Raw genomic sequence first — 24,592 nt, 5'->3', positions numbered from 1 at the left:
TTGACTCAAGAAATGCCATAAACATAATATTAATTTGTTTGATTTTTTCACTTAAAAATCAAATTTTTTCAGTTACAGGAGGATTTCTGTTTTCTGGTTTTGCTTTAATTGTCTGTTGGGTTAGTTGGTTTTGGGATCATCAGACTGAATGTCCTTGAAAGTTTTGTCTTTTTTCTTTTCTTTTCCAACTCATCTCTGGGGTTTTCCAACACAGTAAGAGGAAATAATGCAACTATTTTGGTAGTTGACTCACTCTCTCTCCCTTAGGGTATTGAATCCCCTTCAACGAGTTATTTTTACTTCCTGCTAGTGACTTATGTTCCCCCAGAATCAACACAGGCCTGATCAGAGAGGTCTCTCCAACAATGGTGATCTGGTGAGTGGCAGAAGGAATAGTATCCGCTTTTGAAGTCAAGCTATGAACAGTCAACAAATAATGACTTCTTCACAATGGTAAAGGGGAGAAACCTCTCCATTACCAGACCTTCATGAAAGCAAGCTTATATCCTAACTCAAGAGATGGATCAAATCAGGTATGCAGTAGCCTTCCAGACTCCTGGCCAAGGCAAAAGAGTCTGGTGAGAACTACATGACACAGCAAACAGATGCAGCCCTCCATTATGAGATTCACTGGATTGTGTCAACTAAACCCTTTGAGGAAACACACAACATTGACCTTTGAGTCATGCAATAAGGATCACTGAGTCTACTTCTGCGCTTCTGATCTCTTGGTTCTTTATGGTTTCTAAGATGAATGAGGTCCCATATATGGCCCTTTCTTCAGGTACATTGGCCTAAGATATCATTCCAGGCTTTATCAACTGGACTGCACAGTCCACTATAACACTCTGAAATAGGAATTTGCAAGAAGTCAGAGATGTGTACTGAAGCTGCTATCTACTCAGAATTCTTTTCCCTTTTTTACCTTAAATTGAGTAAAACAGTCTTCCGGAAAGCCTTGATCCACAAAATATTTTTCTAATAATTCTTCTCAAATATAAACTAAAATATGTTCAGTTAGCTGCTTCAATTGTTTTCATACATATTTGCAGAAAAAGCAAAAACACATATAGAAATATACTGATTCCATTTACAAACATTGCTAGGTATAACTATGGATAAATAGACCTCCTACAAGAACTCTCAAATCAACAGGTTGGGAATCCCTTGTACTATGTGAATAGCCTACGCCATTTAGACAAGGCAATGTAGTTGATAGCCATTGCTATATTTTACATGTGTTCCCTAAAGTTCATGTGTTGGAATTTTAATCTCCAAATTCGTAGGTTGATGTTATTTGGAGGTACAGCCTTCTCGAGGTAATGAGGATTGGATAAAGTCATGAGGCCAGGTCCCTCACGATGGTATTAGTTGGTTTCTAAAAAGAGAAGAGATAAGAGCTTACACATTCCCTCACTCTCAGCAGTTTATGCCCTCTGCCTTGTTAGGAAGGCAGCAAGGGAACCCTCACTAGATGCTGGCACTCAGACATCAAACTCTGTGGACCCAGAACAGTGAGAAGTAAATTTCACCACTCTGTGGTGTTCAGCCATGTATCTCTACTAAGAACATTTGCTCACATAATCCTTATGCCTTCTGCTTACAAAGCTGCTCCTACTCCATCTTAGATCTATTCCTCCTTTCATGCAAGGTTATCCCATCCAAAATAGGCCAAGTCCCAAGAATCTCTCTTGATTAACTGCTTTCTTTTTGCTTCAAACTTCATGGACTTATACTTTATATGTGTGTTTGCTTTATATCCTCCACTAAACCGTGAGTTCTATGAGACAGTGTTGTGCTGCTGCAGTTGCTCTTGTTGTTCTCATTGTTTAATGAACTTTAATGCCCATAGACAGGGTATCGACTCTCCAGTTTGGTTCAGGATGCAACAAACTTTGTCTCACATTCAATCAATTCACAAATTATTTTACCTGTTTGTTCTCAGCAGGTATTTGAGTTTTCAACTCTTGCTCAAACATAGCTAAGACTCTTCTTCAAGGAGACGGTTTCCCAGATTTTCCACCCTCAGTGATCTTTATGCATCCCTGCCTACATCAGTACCACCCATTCATCACCCAAGCTAGAAATCTGGATGTCATCTATGACTCATTCTTCTTCTCCAACAGCTATTATGAGCTTCTTTCTAATTATTTATCAAGTGCCCAACATGGTACCTAATCCAGAAAGGTATTCAATAAATATTTGTTGAATGAAGGAGTGAAATAAAAAAGAAAATCCAGTTTATATTCTGAGCACACTTTTTTTTTTTTTTTTTTTTTTTTTTTTTTTTTTGGACAGGCAGAGTTAGACAGTGAGAGAGAGAGAGACAGAGAGAAAGGTCTTCCTTCCGTTGGTTCACCCCCCAGTGGCCGCTGCAGCTGGTGCGCTGCGGCCAGCGCACCGCGCTGATCCGATGGCAGGAACCAGGTGCTTCTCCTGGTCTCCCATGGGGTGCAGGGCCCAAGCACTTGGGCCATCCTCCACTGCACTCCCGGGCCACAGCAGAGAGCTGGACTGGAAGAGGGGCAACCGGGACAGAATCCGGCGCCCCGACCGGGACTAGAACCCGGTGTGCCGGCACCGCAGGCGGAGGATTAGCCTATTGAGCCGCGGCTCCGGCCTGACCACACATTTGCCTTCTTCTGCTAGATACATCACTTTTGATGGGTACAGTCTGAACTTATCTCTATAGTTTGTCCTCCGTTGAATTCAGGAACCTACACAGCGATGTCAGAATCAGCCTTAGACTCTGCCTACTCTGCCCTTTCCCTGAGATCTAATACCATTTTTAATATTCTGATTTCATGATATTATCACACTTCTCTTTGGGAGACAGACTCTTAAATCATAACTCAGCTGTTTGGTCATAACTTCTAAGCCTCACTACTAGAACTCAACTCCTGGGAAGATACTTCTGGCAGGTCTGCCTGCAGAGTCCAGTAAGATCACAACCTGATGTGATGACACACAGGCTGGCCCCAGTATAATAAATATGTAACTAATGCTTTAGATTTTTGTAACTAATATGCATGACCATACAAAATATCTATAAAACATACAAATGGTGTTTCACTAACATTAAGTGTTAGTTTTGTGAAGCACTACAATTTCATCAAAAAGTCCAAAAATGGATTATTATTCTGCAGTGTTCCAGTTTTACATTTGTTTTTGTTCTAAATATGCTTTTGGGGTGCTATTTTTAAATGTGTTCTAATTATGGTGGCTAAAACTAGTCTTGCTTTCTAAATCAATATTGTTTCTAAATTTCATGACATTAAGCAAAGAATGAGATAAATACCTTTGTTATATAGAAGATACAACAAGCTATCATGTGCTGTACACTTTCAAAACTCAAAAGATGTTTCTTCGAGTGACCAATATTTGGTAGTCCTTGCAAAACCAACATACACTTTATCAAGATCTAAAAAACAGAAGCACAATGATTTTTGTTTTAAAATTATTTTTGTTTTAGTCAAATGATGTGTTAACCATAAAATTTTTTGTTATCAATAATTATTGATAAATTGCTTATTATATATAAACAATGTATCCTGGGATAAAATTGATATATTCAATTTTCAGATGTATCTTTCACTTAAAGAAATTTAAAAATTATTGAATAGGATAAAAGAAATATATTAAACATGTATGTAAAGAACTACAAAAGAAAGAACATTTTTGACAATATCATAAAAGATACAGGTAGAGAGTTCCATGTATACAAGAAACTATCACATCCAGGCTTAAGCGGTCCCTGAAAAACTATATGAAGGATTATGTGGTATATTAAATATTATATAGTGACTCTCATACTTTAAATAATAGTTTCCCATAAAAATAAAATGACAGGGGCCAGTGCTGTGGCATAGTAGGCTAAGCCTTAGCCTGTGGCATCTGAATGCCATATGTGTGCTGGTTTGTGTCCAAGCCACTCCTCTTCCAATCCAGCTCGCTGCTATGGCCTGGGAAAGCAGTAGAATATGGCCCAAGTGTTTGGACTCCTGCACCCATGTGGGAGACCTAGATGAAGCTCCAGGCTCCTGGCTTTGGATGGTCCCAGTTCCAGCTGTTGTGGCCATTGTGGGAGTGAACCAGCAGATGGAAGACCTTTCTCTCTGTCTCTCCTTCCCTCTCTCTGTCTAGAATTCTACCTTTTGAATAAATAAATAAAATCTTAAAAAATAAAATGACAGGCAGGCACTGGACAAAGCAGTTAAGACACCACTTGGAACACATGTATCCTATACTGAAGCATGTGGTTTGAGTTTGCTTTCCTCTGCTTCTGATCCAGCTTCCTGCTAATGTGCACCCCGACAGGGTTCACCCTGACAGTAGTTCAAATACTTGGGTGCCTGCCACCCACTTGGTAGACTCAGATTGAGTTCCAGGATCCTGGCTTCAGTCTAGCCCAGCCACAGTTGTTGCAGGCAGTTGGGTAGTGAATCAGAGGGTAGAAAACCTCTCTTTCTGTCTGTCTGTCTATTTGTCTCTCTCCACCTTCCAAATAAATGAAAAGTTCATTAATTAAACCAAATATTTATATCACATGAAATAAACAAATATTGGTGATTATTTTCTACTTTCCTTGCTTCCGACCATATGACTCTAAATTTGATCAAGAGTTAGAAAATTAAGTTTAGTTTTCAGTACTGTTGCATGGTTCTGAGCAATATTACTGTCAGAAAAAATACAGTTCAAATTGTAGCAATCTATTCACCATTCATATTATCCCAAAGGAAAAATTAATATTTGCATGTTAGTTCTTTTGAGGCATGTTAATTGCTTCAAGCTACCATTCTAACATTACCACTATTACAGTACTCAGATAAATATTTTTTAAAACTTTTTAAAGATCAACTTCCACTATCCCAAATCATGTTAACAGCCTAGTTATTTTCTTAAAGCTCATATTATCATATACATATATATAAATACACAAGTCTAAGACAAAAGGAATATCACTATTTTATAAAATGGGATTTATACACACTTTTCTGAACTTTGCTTTTCCCCTTCAACTGTCTTGTGAAAATTCCCCCCAAGTCTATAGGCATAGTTCTGATTCATTACTTCTTTTTCTTTTTTTTTTTTTTTTTTTTTTTTTTTTGACAGATAGAGTTAGACTGTGAGAGAGAGACAGAGACAAAGGTCTTCCTTCCGTTGGTTCACCCCCTATATGGCTGCTATGGCCGGCGAGCCGCGCCACGCCACGCTGATCCAAAGCCAGGAGCCAGGTGCTTCTCCTGGTCTCCCATGGGGTGCAGGGCCCAAGCACTTGGGCCATCCTCCACTGTACTCCCGGGCCACAGCAGAGAGCTGGACTGGAAGAGGAGCAACCGGGACAGAATCCGGCACCCATATGGGATGCCGGCACCGCAGGCGGAGGATTAGCCTAGTGAGCCACGGCACCAGGGCCCTGATTCATTACTTCTAATGGCTGCATAATATTATTTTGTATGGCTCAATCATAATTCATTCAACCATTTCTAGTACATCTTAATTCACAGTTTTACACTTGTTTTATTTTCTGGCAGTACTATTTCATCTCTTTATCTCCAGCTTATTTGAAACCATCAAGAAAACCAGGGTAAACACTGAGGCAAACAGCTTTAAGATGACAACCAGTAAAAGTGAGGCACTGTCCTCCAGGACCCAGTATGCTCTTTAAATCAGTAAGCATTATATGGCTTTGTGTCCCCAGCAGGTGGAACACAAAGATCCAAAAACCAAGGAGCAGAAAAAGAAATAGCATTTTGCTAACTGGTGATTTTGTTCTTTTGGATAAATTACTAATAAAAGATTGCTATGACAGGTAAATGTATTTTTAATTTTATTAAAATCTTATTCTGTGGGATAAATTATTAGGAGATTGATTATTGTCAGATATATTTGTTTTTAATACTATTTAAAATTAGATTTACTTTAATTAAAATTAAGATTGCTTTAACAAAATCCAAAAGCATTTAAGAATTCACATTTCTCCCATCAATGTAGGACAATGCCTTTGTCTTACATTTTCACCAGCAATGGGAGTTGTAGATATTATCTTGTCACTTTTATGACTATTCCAAGTCTGTGCATTTTTTTATGTCTCTAGGTCACTTAGATTTGGTCTTCTATGAGGGCTTATCAATCTGCAAGGCTTTTGTGTTTTATATATATATAGAGAGAGAGTTATATATTGTATATAAGATATATATGTTATATATATTACACACACACACACACACACACACACTCTTTGTTGGCTTTGGAGAAATCCAAACCCATAAGCTCTCTATTATCTTTGTTATGGTCCCTTTTGTCCCATAGAGGTTTCTTGTTCTGAACGAGTTCTGCTTCTTCCAAATCCCAAATCCTCTTGGCATTTTTTTTCCTAAAATATTTTGTTTTATTTTATGTTTAAGTCCTAAATATTTACATGTAAGTCCTTAATGCAACTGAACTTTTTGGATATGCACGAATAGGGATCAAACTACTTTTTTTCAGACAAATATCTAGGTGTTTCACCATTTATTTCCCAGTAAATGGAAATACCACCTCAGCCAGTGAGTTTGGAAAAGGACCTCAAGACTCAGATGAAATCACAGCCCTGACCAACACTCAGATTTCTGTCTGATAAGATCCTAAATCCAAGACCCATAGAAACCATGAGACAGTGAATAGGTATTTTTTTGAAGTCACTAAATTTACAGCAATTTGTTAGGAAGCATATTAGATAACTAATATAATCCCTCAGCCAGGTCTTACCTACCATTTTTTCATGAACTGTAATTCCTCCAGTACCAAGACATCAAATATTTTTTCTTGGGTCATTGATATTTTTCCCCTTTTGACAGCTTTAACAAAATACTTTGAATATATACTATAATTTCTAACATTCTATGAACATAAAATTGAATTAACCTTAAAAACCCAGAAAAGTATATTGTCAGTATTTAAGAATGGACAGCAACAGGGCTGAATATGGTCAAAGAAGCATATTTTATATCCTTACTTACATTTGCCTAGACATAATTTTTAAATATTTTTCAGTTAATTCTTAAAATTTCATAATGCTTATTCTTGACCTACTTATACTTTACAAAAGATACATTGCTTTTCTTTTCCAAAAGGAATCTTTGAGTTATCTTTGCTCAAAAAAAAATCTTCATGGAACCATGGGGATTATCCTTACCTGTACAACAGGTACCAACACAATATTGTGATAGATTATAGGAGCAAGGAGGCCATAACATTGAGTCACAGATTGAAGGGTGTAACTGGAATCATTTAGGAAGGTGCTAATTTCCAAGGCCACTAATATTCTCTCACATTCAATCACTCTAGCCATCTGTAAAGACATGAATTGTTACTCAAATTGGACCCCCGCTGCTAATTTACTCATTTTTAAGGACAAAAAAAGAGTAGGAAATATATCCTTGTGGCTTCAGAACAACATGAATGTTAGTCTGAAGAAAATCTAAATTCAGAAACAACTCTAACTAAACTTCAGACTTTTTTGTAAAATAATACAAGTATACTAATAACAAAAGAGGAACTAATCTTTTTTTATTGGTAAGGTAAAATCTTGGCTACATTTTAATTTTAGAAAAAATCCCAGTCACTCCTCTTCCAGTCCAGCTCTCTGCTGTGGCCCAGGAAGGCAGTGGAGGATGGCCCAGGTGCTTGGACCCCTGCACCCACATAGGAGACCAGGAGGAAGCACCTGGCTACTGGCTTTGGATCAGCATAGCTCCAGCCATGGCAGCCATTTGGGGGGTGAACCAACAGAAGGAAGACCTTTCTCTCTATCTCTCTCTCACTGTCTAACTCTATCTGTCAAAAAAAAAAAAGATGACTGGGACAAAATATCCCATGTTGGGTGTGCTTATGTTCCAGTCTGGCTCCTGACTCCTGGCTTCCACCTGCCCCAGCCTCAGACAATTATGGTCATATAGGGAGTGAACCAGCAGAGGGAAGGTCTCTGTGGCTCAGACAATCAGATATTCTGTCCATCTCAGATTATCTCTCAAATAAATTAACTAATTTTTTAAAAATGAATAGTAGTCTAGAATTCTGGAATTCCTTAGAGTACTTGAAAGTTATTTTTATTTTCAGACTGGAAAAGAAGAAACTGGATGCAGCATGACAGAAAAGGCTGACAGTTGTGTGCGTTTGTGTTTGCTATGACGATGGATTTGTCTTGTGCCAAGGGTCATTTGTTTCTCTCTTCTATTTTTCCCCAAACTGGCATGATCTCATATAACAATTTACCAGTTAATTAACTAGTTAATTAACAGATGGCTAGAAAAATGCAACTATAAAATAAAAGGATGGGTAAAGCCTCCATATCTAGGGTGCATAAAAAAGCTAAGAGAATAAAGGAAAGCAAATTTCAAACTGAAATAAAAGAATAATGTAGGATCATTACTAACATAAGTATATGGGGAAGGGAGCAGGCATTCTGGTGCAGTGAGCTAAGATGTAGCCTACAACACAGGCATCCCATATCAGAACAACGATTTGAGTCCTGCTTGCTCCACTTCAGATCCAGCTCCCTGCTAATGAGCCTGAGAAAGTGGCAGATAATAATTCAAGTGTTTTGGCCTATGCCACGCACATGAGAGACATGTACTGAGGTCAAGGCTTCTGGCTCCAGCCTGAAACAGCCCCAGCCATTGTGGCCTTTTGGAGAGTGAACCAGCAAATAGGAGATCTCTCAATGTCACTCTACCTTTCAAATATATAAATAAATCTTTTTTAAAAAATAAGAGTATTATGGAATTGCAGAAATACATAGAAAGGACCCTGAGAAACCATCAGTAGTAGATAGGTTAAATTACTGCCTCCAGGGGCCGGCGCCGTGGCTCACTTGGTTAATCCTCCACCTGCGGCACTGGCATCCCATATGAGCGCCTGGTTCTAGTCCCGGTTTCTCCTCTTCCAGTCCAACTCTCTGCTGTGGCCCAGGAGGGCAGTGGAGGATGGCCCAGGTGCTTGGGCCTGCACCCGCATGGGAGACCAGGAAGAAGCACCTGGCTCCTGGCTTTGGATCGGCGTAGCCCCGGCCATGGCAGCCATTTGGGGGGTGAACCAACAGAAGGAAGACCTTTCTCTCTGTCTCTCACTGAATGTCTAACTCTGTCAAATAAATTAAAAAAAAAATTGCCTCTAAACAGGAATGCAATATTGTAATGAAAAATAATGTAAAAGATTAATGTATACAGTGTGAAAATATTTCCATATATTATAAAGTATATTAAAAAGGCAAGCTGTAAAGCAAGTTGACTGTGGCCTCATTTTAGACAATAATAATAATAATAGCATATTTGTCTATGTATTTTTTAATTAGAAAAATCATATGAAAATGAATTTGTAGTACTCTTAGAGGTAAAGTATTACAAAGGATTTTGCTTTTGACATCATACAGGTTTGGATGTCTGAAATATATGTGACTTGTAAACAGGGAGAAAAAAATAAATTGGAAAGAAGAGAAAAAAAGAATAACTTCAGCCTGTGAAACTTTTATAGAATTTCAAATAAAGCAGTATAGTCATATAATGGCCTCTCAGTCCATGTATAGACAGGATAAGCAATCCCAAAAGAACATGACCTTGAAACATCAAGAAGCAAATATAGTAAAACTGACATGTTTTTAGTCACTTTAATTCACTTACTTGTTGAGAAGGGAAAATCTCATTGCCTTTAATATTATCACAGAAAATATTTTCTTCTTTAATTTTAATGTCACTTGTCACAAAAATATTTCTCAGAAAAAGGTACAAGAGAATTGAAGAATTTTCCGCCAAAACACCTGAATGCAACCTGAAGAAAGAAATAAATGATGTCACAGATAGAAATACAAAATGATTTAGCATGTAAACTTGTCTTTTAGATTGATTATGCTCAGTAACTGCAATGATCCAAGATGTCAAAAAAAATAAATGTGTGGAGCAGCTATGCTTGTACAGCTGTTTAAGGACTATCCTTAACAAAGTTCATAACTAAGAAAATTAAACTACTGAAATATTATGTCGTGGATATATAAAAATAACTCATGGCAAAGTTCTCATATATAAAGATTTTTTGTTTCAATATAATGAAATAACTGTAGATGTTCAAAAGGTTGGGAAATAGCCCTAATATTTCAATTAATGAAATTTCTGAAAATGAGGGTCATTTGTAGCAAATTCAGACAAGGAAAGAGAGAAAAAACGAGGGAGAGAGAACAAGAGAGGGAAAGACTAACTGACTTGATAATTCCTGGATTATTTCTAATTATCGTTTCTTTTTTTTTTTTTTTTTTGACAGAGTTAGACAGTGAGAGAGAGACAGAGAAAGGTCTTCCTTCCGTTGGTACACCCCCCAAATGGCCACTACAGCCTAAGCTGCGCCGATCTGAAGCCAAGAGCCAGGTGCTTCCTCCTGGTCTCCCATGCGGGTGCAGGGCCCAAGCACCTGGGCCATCCTCCACTGCCCTCCTGGGCCACAGCAGAGAGCTGGACTAGAAGAGGAGCAATCAGGACTAGAACCCGGCACTCATATGTGATGCCGGTGCTGCAGGCGGAGGATTGACCAACTAAGCCACGGCACCAGCCCCTGATTATCTTTTCTAAACTGCAATCAACAGAGCCAGACATTGGCAAAGCTATGAAACCTTCAATCTTCTTTCATTTTTTCCAGTATTGCCTTTCCTGCCCTTAATCTTAGTTGGTGACAAACTCCCTCCTAAGCTTCAGGTCCATCTTCTCTGGAAAAGCAAACCTGGAAAACCAAGCTCAAAATGTCTCCAATCAAATTATATTCCTCAAAAATTTGTTCAATCTCTCATATCTCCTTGTAAATGCAAAGGACTTCTCAATCAGTTAACATTAAAAATCTCAATCATCTTTCACTTCTTTATTTAAGATTTTACTTATTTGAAAGGCAGAGAGAGAGAGAGATCTCTTCCATCTGCGGTTCACTCCTCAAATGGCCTTCATGGCTGGAGCTGGTCCAAAGCTCCCACCTGAGTGGCAGAAGACCAAGTACTTGGGCCATCCTCCACTGCTTTCCCAAGTTCATCAGCAGGGAGCTGGATTGGAAGCAGGGAAGCAGGGCTCAAACTGGCACTCCAGGATGGGATGCCAGTATTGTACATGGCAGCTTAGCTCACTGTGCCACAATGCCTGACCACCCCTTCTCTTTTATCCTCACAGTTATATAAAATCTAACTCATCTCCTTCCAAAGTACATTTCAAATCCTTCTCCCATAGCACCTAGCATCCTTGTACATGGAAAATATCATCTATACTTGTTTAATCGAATGGAATTATACTTTTAATGTGTAATTAAGCGAACATAATATAAATAAGCCTTATCAATGCCTTGCTTCCACCAACATTTGCATTTTTAAGCACACTGTCTTTGAGGAATGAAGAGTTTTGCTTCCTATTAAAGGAATTCAAGCATTAACAAACAAGTGAGGGAGATTCTTGTTTCCGAACTTGTTGAGACAGCCTGAGTGCTCATTTCTGGGGATGTTCTTAAACTCTGTCCCTTCAAGGGAAAATGACTGTTGAGGCAAAAGATGGCCTATGGCTTACAATGGCTTTTCAGTCTGTTTGCAGTTGCTGATGACCTAACTCTGCAAGCCTCTTCCAGAAAAGGAAAACCCTTCCTATTCTAACGGTCTACCCATCAGACCCTAACTTTAACCTCAACCTGAGCTTCCTCTACCACAAAAGTCCTCTGTGCACATTTGTGTTTTCTGGCACAACTAATATTACTTTTAATTATAATTTAGCACTTTCACTCCAAAACCTTCATCCATATGCATAACCACTTTTCTTATATTCTAGCATAGAGGCTTCTAACAAGAACCCAAGATCTTTGAATATATACCCTTATTACAGTTCTCACTAGAAACAATCTTACATAGACTGCCTTAACATGAAAAGTAAAAACATTCTAGGCTTCACATTCAACCTCAATATTCTGAGCAAGCAAATTAATATTTTAAGATAATAGTTCTAATTACCTTCTCTGGTTAACAGTCATTATACTGCTTAAGCAAACAACGGACTGTTCATCCTGAGGTGGGGAAGCAACAAAGAAATCCCAAACTGGTGAGAAAACTCTCTTAGCCAAGTCGTAGTTACCAACCTGATAGGCAACCTGCAACCAAAAGCACGTTAACTTATTTTTACTTATGATATGTTATATCTTCAGCAAATGTTTCAATAAAGTCCTATCACATGCTGATTTCCTTTAGAGTTATTTATATTTGCTGTTCTGTCCAACATACCATAGTAAGGGAATGACGGCCACTGGCAAGGGAGACAGACACATTTTGAAATCTCTTTTATTTCTAAATTGCATGGAAATTTGAAACTCTGTAAGGATGTTTCAAATCCTCATAAGCAAAACAAAGATCACATCTGAGCCAAATTAATTTCATTTTCATCTAACTCGGCAGTGCACTCCATTTATTATAGATACTGTTATAATGAACAATCTGTTCCAAGAGAAACAATCAGATTTCCCAAACCCAATATATGAAATACACTTTATTCTTTTCTGGTTCTGACTGACACTTTCAGAGCTTTTATGCAACAAAGGGTTCACAGCTGAAAAGAGTAAAGAATAAAACACACACTTTCCAAGAAGCCATGATTTGTTTTAACAAATTTAACATTAGGAAAGATCAGTTATTTCATTGGTGAGGGCTAGAAGTTCCAAAGGAAAAAAAAAAAATCATTGACGTCTATTTTTTTGGTTGAATATACTTCTTCTAAGATGGTTCTAAAAATCATTCTATTTAAGTATATGTAGAACAATTCAAAATCTCACCAAATGAGCTGTGTGCTGTTTTGAATCCTTTATGGAAGCAGGTAGGGGATAAAGAAAAATTAATTCACCAAACTAAATATGTAAATGACTATTTTCCACTGAAGGGAATAAATAACTTACAGAGCCAGAACTGTTCAAATCTGCCAAATGGGTACCCATAATCAACCGACTAGTGAGCTTTTATGCAGTGTCTACATGGTGCCAAGCACTAGAGGGGTAGATTCTACTTTTTTTTTCCCCACAGCCAGACCAAATTTTTTCAAAGAAAATAAACTCACAGAGGTCAACCAGCTGCCATCATGCTCACAGACCATGCATTTGTCAAAGGCCCAGGCCCCAGCAGGCTGGGGGCCTTTTTATATCTTAGGTGGGCTGGGGTGGGGGTGGGGAGCAGTAGGCAGAGATGAGCTTCTCCATCCTGGCTCCTCAAGTTTGGCCCAGTTTTCCAAACATGAGGAAGAATGCAGGGGCTGTGGTGGAGAACAATACAGGGTGTGAGACGGAACTGGTCTTTTGAAAGAAGGCAAGGGTTACAAGAACCTAAAATGGCTGAGGTTTATGTCCTTGTTCCATCAGTCCTGACTCTCAGTATAGATAAAGAGATGGGGTGCTGGTTTCTTTTTTTAAAAATTTTTAAGAAATACAAATTTCATAAGTACAACTTTAGGAATATAGTTATTCTTCCCACCAAACCCGCCCTTCCACCCACACTCCCACCTGTCCTCCTCTTCCCTCTCCCCTTCCCAGTCCCATTCTCCATTAAGATTCATTTTCAATTAACTTTGTACACAGAAGACCAACTCTATGCTAGGTAAAGATTTCAACTATTTGCACAAACATGCACACACTCAAAAACAATCTGAGAACTAGTTTTACAATTAACTCTCATAACTCATTGAGGACAGAGGTCTTGCATGGGGAGTTAGTGCACAGTGACTCCTGTTGTTAATTTAACAATTAACACTCTTATGTATGACATCAGTGACCACCTGAGGCTCTTGACTTGAGCTGCCTAGGCTATGGAAGCCCTTTAAGTCCACAAACTCTGTCAGTATTTGGACAACACCATAAGCAAAGTGGAAGTTCTTTCCTTTAGAGAGAAGTACATCCTTCTTTCATGGCCACTTCTTTCCACTGGAGTCCCACTTAGAGAGATCCTTCATGAAGAACATTTTTTGCCACAGTGTCCTAGCTTTCCATGCCTAAAATGTTCTTAACGGCTTTTCAGCCAGACCAGGAAGACTTAAGAGCTGATTCTGAGGTCAGAGTGTTACTTAAAGCGACTGTCATTCTATGGGTCTGTGTGTGGACTGCTTCCCATGTTGGAACATTCTCTCTTTTTTAATTCTATCTGATATGGGGCACTGATGAGGGGCGGGGTATCTATACTCTGGATTGGATTGATTGAAGAGCAGTGTTGTGTTGTTCCTGCATGATGGCTTGGGATATAGCAGTCATTCATTCCTGCAAGAACTTTTGGAATAAGTTAATTATACATGGCAGAAATAGGAGCACTATGATTACAAGGATAAAAGGAGATATTAGAGACATTGCCCATGATGGAAAAAAATGGCCAAAATGAGGAGGACAGAGGGAAAAGTAGGAAAAAAAAAAAAAGAATCCTGTCCAGTTAGCAGAGAGACAGATGTATGCCTGGTTGCCATAAGGAAAGAATGCTCCTGTTTTGTTTCCAAAACTAAGGAAAGAGTTGTTAGAGAACCTAAGAAAGGTGCTGTTCAAACCAGGAGGGTGTTGTTTTTCCATTGACAGGCAAACAGAAACTGACAGGAGGTGTTTGATAACAATCACATGGATGTTAAGGCCTGGCCAGGTAGATATGAGGTCCAGACCTATCTATCTCTTTACATGTAGTACTAGATGAGACATAAGGAAGGTGTGAACCCCCTCAGGAAAGACACCCTGTTGACTTCTATTACCTAACTGGCTTGGAAGGAAGGCTGGCCTGAATAGGATGTCAGTATCAAACAGGTGGCATCTCTAGAAGCAAGTCCGCAGCCCTGCACGGATTGTTAGTGACCCTGGCTGTCCCCCTGGTGATGGTGGGGACTTGGAAGCTGGGCAGAGCGGAGGGCTTTTTCAGCTTGGGGCCGACAGGGTCTGCAGTTCTGACTCAGTAGGCCTTAACCCCTAGAGCAGTTCCGTTTCCATTGGCCTGGCTCTTGGCAGTGCTGACAGAGCTGACAGCTGCTTGGCCAATGCCCCAGCTCCTTATATCAAAAGCAGATGCCATTTGGGGGTGGACTGGCCTTGTTGGGTCTCCGTGGTGGCAGATCATCCTGTAAAGCAGCCATAATTGGCCTGCCTCCTATCCCTACATTGCTCCTGCTGCCTCACTCCCCTTTCTCCTGGTCTCTGTTAAAGTAGAATACAGAGGAAGCCTTGAGTCAGCCAAAGGGCCGCTCAATTCCGCCCCTAATCGTGGGGGCCTGAGCTAGAAATCTGTGGTCACAGGCATGACAATCTTCTTCATGTGAGATAAGATGATGCCCATGCGGAAAGCTATGCCCTTCTATGTAAGATCAAACATTATGACCACCTTATCCAAACTGTCTTATATAAGGTCTAAAGGTCAAACTGTACGTCCTGATGGAGAGTTCTTCAGAACAGAATGAGTTTTCCATCTTGAAGAGAATAGAGAAATAAGGCTTCCCAGATTGCTCATTATCAAGAGAAAACTTAGTAAACAATTTTAACTATCAAGTAACCTACAAAAACATTTACCAAAAGGTCCAATGCCTTCTGTAAGTTTTAAGAATGCATGTAGTTGGAAATATTTGTTGAATGTCTAACACAAGTGTAAGCCAATTAAAACAGAGCTGTTAATAAATTTTCCCATGTAGACCTACAACATGTATGCACATATAATATATTACAGGAGAAAACAACAAAACAATTTCAGTTATAAGCAAAGAGATTTTGGCTGCCACTAGAAACGGCAGGGGATAAGAGAGAAGGCTAGGCATGTGGCATTCTTAGTGAAGTAGGCAGGCATACAGTTTAAAATCCATTAGGTTTGTGAGTTGGAAGACCACGCCTTTGCCACGCCCCTGTGTGACCTCACGCCCTGATACCTTCATCACGCCCCTGTGCGACCTCATGCCCCTACCTGGCTGCACCTGGGTGCCCACCAGCCAATCAGATTAATTAACCACTCCCTTTTGGAACTGGGTTAAAAGCCTGGGACCCTCTCTTCTTCCCTGGCCTCTTGCCAGGAGGGGGCTTGCTGTAGCCCTGTGCCTCCTCCAGGGCCTGTGGCCTTAGGCTTCCAGGCCTAGATGCTCCTCCAAGTGGCTGGCTCCTGGTGCTCAGTATGAACCCAGATTTACCTCCCTTAAATAAAGCTCTCACTCTCCTACGTATCTTTCACACTAAATAAAAGCCTAAAATGTACCATGCTGCCTCATTTATTAATGCCGGTATTTAGAAGTCTTCTCTAAATATTAGGCAAGAACCCTCTGGGGCTTATTAATAGGAGAGTAGGCCCTCCTATTCACAGGGCAGGGGTCGGGTGGGGATGTTGAAGTCAGGCTTCATTGCATTTGAACAGCAGGCAGAGTGCTTTCTGGAGCTGCTTGTTGGGGGAGGTGCAGAGCACTGCGTGGACCCTGATAAGGTGGGCAGGAAGATGTGAGAGGGGCTTCAGGGTGAACTTCACAGTGCATTTGTCTTAGTAGTTTGAAATGTCCCAGGAGCTGACCTTCCAGAGCAATAAACATTCTGATAGCCTGTACACTACCTTTCCGCCCCAGGAGGAGAGTGGTGGGACAGAGGAGGGGGAGGGGTCAGGAAGAGGACAGAGGCAGTTTCAGAGCCAGACCGGGGGCTTGTTCCCGAGGCAGCAGCACCCCTGAGGGAAGAGCAAGAGTGGAAGAAGGGAAAGTTGAGCGTTCAAGAGGAGGCTCCAATCCTTTCTCCTGCCTGAGGGCTTGCAATGAGGAAATTTGACCTTAGAGGAGGACAAAGCCTGGGATGTGGAAGACTTCTGACCATCTGCCATTTCTCTCTGTAAAGTTATTAGAGAATTCTGAGACCAAAATATGCCAAATTAGTGCAGAGGTAGATTAATCGCTTCTGTTTTATCTCCCCATCAGGCCCAGCTTGTGCAAGTCTTTTAAGAGGCTGGCCACAGGGGAGTTGAAATTTGGAACCCATGAGTTAAGCAAAATACAATCTGGAGGAAGAGGATCCTTTCACAGGGCATCCCTAGGAATGAATCACCCCAACCAAGAGCTTAAGTTCTGAATCCTTTAAGAGGAGAGAGTGAGAGAAACTGACTTAACACCCCAGGCCCTATGGAGGGGGATGAAACAGTCATGAGCATCCCCCAGCAGGCATGAGGCGACAGAGACCCCTCTTACCAATCCGACAGGTTGAGAATTAGGTCCAATGTGGGCAGGTAGTGATGAGCTCTAGCAAAGGCTCTGGCTGTGAAGTCACCAGGAAATGACAAGTGCAAGCAGGAGTGAGAAAGTGTTCTGGAGAGGCATCTCTCAGGGCCATCCAGGTCAGAAGGGAAAAAGGAGATTGTAGGAAAGTGAAGGTAAGGGGTGGGAAGAGACAGTAGGAGGTGGAAGGAGTTCAGAAGGAGAAGACAGTTCAGAGGAAGGGTGGGGGATCACAGCTCTTACCCGGCGACTGGGTCCTCTGCTCCCTTCCTCATATGGGGGCACCAAATGCAAGGAAAAGGGTTATAGAACAGAGGAGACAGAACATGAATTCGCAGCCAGACGGAATTTGTTCAAATAAAATCAATTCCCAGAGGTCGTCCAACTGCCATCATGCCAACAGACCAAACACTGGCAGAGGCCGGGCTAGATTCTTCGAAGCTTAGAAATGGTCTCCTATTCCATGAAACGAATCCAGTTCAAGGCACAACACACATGAGATGACAGAAGAACTACAGAGAATAACGTAATTACCATGGAGGATTAAGAAAAGGAGAAATAAAGACTTCAAGGAGGAGTCAGGGCTTGCGTTGAACCCTAAGGCAGCGATAAGATTCAGATGAGCAATATTTAGAGAGAATCTGAAAAAGGTTCAATAGTAGAAATTACCACGGTGCTTTCAGGAGGCACTGCAAGGGTGGGTCAGAATTTGAAGAAAAGTGAGCATTGTGACTGGATAGATTAAAGGGGGCATGATTTCTGTCACAGGCCTTGAAAACCCGGTATTTTAAAATGCCAAATACTAGACTAAGCACTTTGTGTGCATTATTATACTGACTCCTCATTATAGCTCTATGACGTGAGCTCTCCTGCCATCCATATTTGGTGGATGAAGAAACTGAGGCACTGCAAAGTTACATGACTTCTTTAGAGCCTGCTGTTTGGCAGTGGAGTCAGCTCAAACCAGTCAACGGCTCATTTGTCCGTTATATTTGACAAGTGAAGGAGTTGGATTAAGTGATCACCAAACACTGTGGAAGTCTAAGACTTACCACAGAAAATAGCAGCAGAGGACATGACACAGCATTGGTAACACTGTAACTGATGTTCTTCCTGTTAAAACATACCCTTTTGGGGCCGGCACTGTGGCGCAGCAGGTTAAAGCCCTAGCCTGAAGTGCTAGCATTCCATATGGGCGCCAGTTCTAGCCCCGACTGCTCCTCTTCTGATCCAGCTCTCTGCTACGACCTGGGAAAGCAGTGGAAGATGGTCCAGGTTCTTGGGCCCCTGCATCCACATGGGAGACCTGGAAGAAACTCCTGGCTCCTGGCTTTGGATGGGTGAAACTCCAGCCATTGCGGCCATTTGGGGAGTGAACCAGTGGATGGAAGACCTCTCTCTCTCTCTCTCTCTACCTCTCTCTGTAACTCTGTCTTTCAAATAAATAAAATAAATCTTAAAAAAATATATCCTTTGATGGAACTGGAGCTCATTATGTTAAGTGATAAAAGCCAAGCACAGAAAAACAAGCACTAAATTATCTCACCCATATGTAGAGTCAAAGAAACAGTGGCCTCATAGAACTTAAAAGTATAATGGTTGCCACAGGCTGGGCGGGAAAGAGGAGTGGAAGCGATGAGAGAAGACTGATTAACAGGTACTAAATTATAGCTAGATAGGAGTAATATGTTCTAGGGTTCAATCGTACAATAGAGTGACTCCAGATAACATTAAAGTACTGTATTTCCCTACTTGAAAAAAAACTAGAGGATGGGATTTTAGATGATTTCAGCATAAAGAAATGTTAAATGAATGGAAGGATATCTTTATCCTGATGGGATATTATAAAATGTATACATATATCAAAACATTCACATGGTACTCCATAAATATGTACAAATTTTTATGTCTTAAAATTTTTAAGTAAAATTTGTAATATATCTTTTTTTTTTTTGACAGGCTAAGTGGACAGTGAGAGAGAGAAACAGAGAGAAAGGTCTTCTTTTTGCTGTTGGTTCACCCCCCAAATGGCCGCCGTGGCCGGCGCACCGCGCTGATCCGAAGGCAGGAGCCAGGCGCTTCTCCTGGTCTCCCATGGGGTGCAGGGCCCAAGCACTTGGGCCATCCTCCACTGCTTTCCCTGGCCACAGCAGAGAGCTGGCCTGGAAGAGGGGCAACCGGGACAGAATCCGGCGCCCCGACTGGGACTAGAACCCGGTGTGCCAGCGCCGCAAGGCAGAGGATTAGCCTAGTGAGCTGTGGCACCTGCCTCTTTTAAAAATACATCATTTGCTTCGTTCGTGAACACTGGAAACAAGAAAAATGTTATAAGAAAACTGAAGTTTACAAAAACATCATACTTTGTGGGTTTTTAACAGAGGAGTGTCATGATATAAACATTATCAAAGACGGTTAACCTGGTAGTGATATGAAGAACAGATCACAGAGGAGGTAAAACTAAAACAAGAGAAAAGCACTAAAATACTGAGGAAATAATTAAGTATAATAGAAACCTCCTCTTCAGTATGAAACTTGCACCTGGCTTCTAAAATGTCATACTTCTGAGGTTTTTAAAAATTAATGAATGAACTTGTCTATTTAAGAGAGAGAGCTCCCATTGCCTTGTTCATTCCCAAATGCCCACACTGGTAGGTAGGTACTGGCCCACAGCAAAGCAAGGAGTTGGGAACCCAATCCAGGTCTCCCACATGGGTAGGAGGAATCCAGTTACTTGAGCCATCACCTCTGTTTCAGCCAAAAGGGCCTGCTTGTTTACCAGCCACACAGGGTGCACTTCTGCAAACTTTAGGGCTTCTGTTCTCCCTGTTGCTTTTGCAGAATGCTCTTCCCCCAACAGCCACTTCCCCACTTTTTTCAAGTCTCTGCTCAGCTCTCATCTTCCTAGATCACTCTAATACTGCCATTTACCTTTCATCCCCCGACTTGGAATTTCCCTTACCATTCTCCACTTGCTGTTTTAGGAGCACTTATCACCTTCTTACACCCTAGATCATCTACTTACCTACTGTGCTGCATGCCTATGCCCTACCATGGCATTTTGATCACCAGGTTAAAAACAGCAGTTCTCAAATTCCATGCCCTCTACCATCAGCATCACCTAGGAACTTGCTAGAAATGCAAGATTTGGGATCCACGTTGTGACACAGTGGGTTAAACCACGATCTGCAATGCCAATATCCCATGTGAGCACTCGTTTAAATCCTTGCTGCTCCACTTCTGATCCAGCTCCCTGCCAGTACCTGAGAAAGTAGCAGAAAATGGCCCAAGTACTTGGGCCCCTGCCACCCACATGGGAGACCTGGATGGAGTTCCAGGGTCCCGGGCTCAGTCTGGCCCAGCCCCATCTGTTATGGCCATTTGGGGAGTGAATCAGCAGATGGAAGGTCGATACCCCTCTCCCCAACACCCATCTGTAACTCTGCCTTTCAAAAATAAATCTTTCTAAAAAAGAAAGGAATGCAAAGTTTTCAGGCCCCATCCTAGATCTAATGAGTCAAAAACTCTGGAGGTAGGATCTAGCAATCTACAGCACTGCCACTTTGATGCGCACTCTAGTTTTAGAATCACTAAGCTGGGGCAATGCCTGGCACACAAAGCACTCAACAAATAACATGTTGAATACAATTTAAAACTGTCCTTTCCTGATAATTTTTCCTCCACCCAACAGAGGACACCCAACAGTGGTACAATGCGATACCATGACTGGCCTAGAGTGAGTGCCTGACTCAAACTGGAGGTTCTAAAATTGCCCTGCAAACATGATGAACTCTTAGCCAAAGTCTGGTTCTGATGTCAAGATGGATGATATTCTATGCACCTAGAGGACTGGAGAGGCTGGTAATTAAGGGCTTGAGGTAGGACTGGAACAAGCCCATAACAGAAAGGAAGTTTAAATTTCCTGCCTGCACCAAAGGAGAAAGCTGAGTTCATAGACCTCCCTGTCAGTCTAACTGATGGAAAGCAAAAGAAAACAGAGCAATGAAGCTTAAAAAGTCAGTGATCAAATATCAAAAATGAGGTCAGTCTCTATCACACAGGGGATGGAGGGGTGTTCGGATTCTCTTTCCCAGGAATTTGAAATCAAGGTTAGGAGCCAGTTATTTGGTCTCTCTTTGTAGCTGAAATTAAGGAATATGCAAAAATTCAAAGAGTTTCCATTTTTCTCCAAATATGGAGAAGTAAAGAAATCCAATCTTCAGAGAGCGTAAAGGAAAGCAGACTATAGAGGGAACCAAAGTGCCAGACCTAGAACTGTGTGGACTCACAGGGCCTTCCCAAAGCCTGGCTGCACTACCCACCAAGCCAACAAGCTTCCCTTCCTTGTAATCAAGGTCTTAATCAAAACCATAAGTCAAAACTATTCACAAGTTATTGTTGTGGCAATGAGGTTGATTTAAAAGAAGACATTTCAAAGGAAAAAGAGATGATGGCTATCACAGAACTGGGCACAAAGTAGACACTGAATAAACAGTTCATCAATAAACAGATGGGTAGACAGAGTAGTAATATTCAGTTGGTGGATGACAGGGAAAAGGAGAGTTGAACCTTCTTAAAAGAGAGGATGACTTTCTTTAACCCATAATTCTATTTGTTAAAAATGTGAAGTTATACACTAAAGACAAAACTTTAGTAATCAAAGAGTTTTAATGACTTAATAAATAAAGTAGGAAAAATGTATGAACTTCATTTCCCTTTCTCCTGCCAGCATTGTTACTGCTCACAAGGTTTCATGTTCTAGGATGGGTGTCTGGCACACCAGTTAAGACACTCCCTGGGCACCTACATCCCAAATCAGAGTGCTGGGTTCAAGCCTTGACTTTTCCCTTGATTCCAGCTTCCTGCTAATATGCATCCTGGGAGGCACTGAGTAATAGCTCAAGTAGTTAGATCCCTGTCATCATCCCCGTGGAAGACCTAGATTGAATTCCAGACTCCTGGCTGCAGCCTGGCCCAGCCCCAGCTGCTGTGGGCATTTGCAGAGTGAACCAGCAGACAGAAGATCTCTTTTTTCCTCTCTCTCTCTCTGCTTTCAAACAAATAATTTTTTTCAAAAGCATCCATGTTGCAACATGAAACTATTGCTAATGCTGATCTTGAAGACCTGCTGACCAACACTAATCCATAATAAAAAGAAAACTGATAGAAGTGAAAGTAGTAAAGATGAAGATGAAGGAAGCTAGGCTCTAAAAGAACAGGCACATTTCCTTATCTCAACGAGTCATCATGTCCGCCCAGTGCCTGATTTGGTAGTTCAATAATCCAGTATAACATGAGGTCTTATGTCCATTTGGCAAATAGAGAAAATGAGGCCAAACAACTTGCCTAAAATCATAATCTCTAATGTTGGGATCAGAATCCTGCTCATAGATTTCTAGTATCCTATATTACATTTTCTATTCATTTCCAACTTAAAGGGGAAGAATCAAGAGAAATGAAGCCAAAAAAAGAGTGGGAAATATCCACAAGAGAAACCCACATGTAAGTTAAAAAGGTTTCTCAAAGAAGTTTCTTGACAGAATAAATTGACAGCTTTCTACAGTAAGAAAAAAAAACCTAGTAAAGATTCACCTGACTTTATTAACATACTCGAGGAAATGAACAACCTAAAATTCCCAAAGCTGAGTCAATCACTTAATGAAGTATCTCCATACTTTACTATAAAATATTTATGATAACATGTTTTAAGGAACACAACTTCTAGAAACTAAAACTAACCACTCTCATGAAAATCAGACTGCAGTTCCAATGAGAGAAGCATATTAACTTGCTAGAATATAAAAGCTTAAACTTAAGTTTTAAATTAAGGAGGTTTAATAAGTGAGAAAGTTTTTGCTTTAGAGCACTTAAAAGTATGAGAGAGTGCTCATAAACTGTCATAAGTGAACCACAAAACTGCAAATATAGCACCAATAAAGAAACACAGGTCATTACTTCATGATACTTCTCATTATCCCAGCAGATAGCTTGGACTTAGTTTTATTAACTTTCAGTGAAAGTTCTGCCAAAAGGAACCCAAGAGTCAAAGCACTCCCTGGGGGGAAATTGGGCCTTGATGAAATATTCAGTTCCTCACAATAACTCCATCATGGCAAATTGGGGGACTATATTAGATTCTGAAGAAATCAAAATATCAAAAAACCATGAGCAATATGGCATGCTAAACCAATGCTAGACAAATCCTAGCAATTCTTTCAATTTAATATTCTTTGAAAAATATGACAATACAAAATGCTACTGAAATCTAGCTTATAATACTAATCAATTAGTAAGAGAAAAAATATCAGAAATATGATAAAATTTATAATAGCCATCAGCTCTACAGCCAACAAGAGGCTTAAAATTAGATGTTTTGAGAGCTAGGTCAATGAGTCACTCCTTCTAGTGTCCTCTTCACTGGTAACATAGTTCAAGTCAGACAACCACTATCTCAGCAAAAACATAATTCATGAGTGCATCCACAATTAAAAACACTAATACTACTTACTCAGTGCATATTGTGTGGTAAGTGCTGTTCTGGTTAAACATAGGCTATTTATAATTCCATTTAACACTCTAAATATTACTAGGAAGTAGTTACTATTATTATTCCCACTTCACAGATGAGAATTACTTTCCTAGAATCACATGGCCATGGTGAGGAGATGGGATTTGAAATCAGTTCTGTCTCTACTGATCCAGAAATTTTAATTCTATGAATTTATCCTTAAAAAAGTAGTCATAGATGCAAGTAAATATTTATGTACAACAATGTTCATCATAGCTTTAATTATAATAGCAAAGGACAAGAAAGCAATAGAGAATTATTAAACTATTATATAGCCAAGAGATTCAATGCCATGGGTTCATTTAAAATTATATTTTGGAAGAATACTTAATGTGATGGGAAAATATATATTAAGTGAAAATTGGGTTAAAATAATATATACGTGAGCCCAGCACTGTGGTACAGTAGGTTAATCCTCCACCTGTGGCGCCGGCATCCCATATGGGCACTGGTTTTAGTCCCAGCTGCTCCACTTCTAATCCAGCTCTCTGGTATGGCCTGGGAAAGCAGTAGAAGATGGCCCAAGTCCTTGGGCCCCTACACCCATGTGGGAGACCAGGAAGAAGTGCCTGCCTCCTGGCTTTGGATTGGCACAGCTTCAGCCATTGTAGCCATTTGGGGAGTGAACCAACGGAAGGATGACCTTTCTCTCTGTCTCTTCCTCTGACTGTCTGTAACTCTACCTCTCAAATAAACAAAATCTTTAAATATATATATATATATACTATGATTAAATTATGTCATGAATAAATCCACATGCATATATGTGTACATGTGTATTTATAGGTATGTTTAGATATAAAGCACT

At 40.4% G+C, this 24,592-nt stretch overlaps 1 protein-coding gene across 7 annotated transcripts in view; it reads right to left on the bottom strand.

Annotated features, from left to right (window-relative positions):
• Positions 1-24,592, bottom strand: part of CFAP54 (cilia and flagella associated protein 54) — a 372,444-nt gene that overhangs the window by 254,509 nt on the left and 93,343 nt on the right. For all 7 annotated transcript variants that reach the window (XR_016216950.1, XR_016216951.1, XM_008256922.5 and 4 more), the window contains 4 exons: positions 12,002-12,138; positions 9,660-9,807; positions 7,178-7,333; positions 3,299-3,421 (listed from right to left, as the gene is read on the bottom strand). Coding sequence is in view for 5 of the 7 variants with exons in the window: in XM_008256922.5 (XP_008255144.5) it covers positions 3,299-3,421; positions 7,178-7,333; positions 9,660-9,807; positions 12,002-12,138 (564 nt within the window). In the remaining 2 variants the exon portion in view is untranslated. The remainder of the gene's footprint in view (positions 1-3,298; positions 3,422-7,177; positions 7,334-9,659; positions 9,808-12,001; positions 12,139-24,592) is intronic.

The sequence above is a fragment of the Oryctolagus cuniculus genome, chromosome 11 (genome assembly GCF_051225735.1).
Source record: "Oryctolagus cuniculus isolate XC-2025 breed Fujian yellow rabbit chromosome 11, ASM5122573v1, whole genome shotgun sequence".
NCBI classification, from domain to species: domain Eukaryota; kingdom Metazoa; phylum Chordata; class Mammalia; order Lagomorpha; family Leporidae; genus Oryctolagus; species Oryctolagus cuniculus.
The sequence above is the reverse complement of the archived record's forward strand: the minus strand, read 5'-3'. Positions and strand labels throughout refer to the sequence as shown.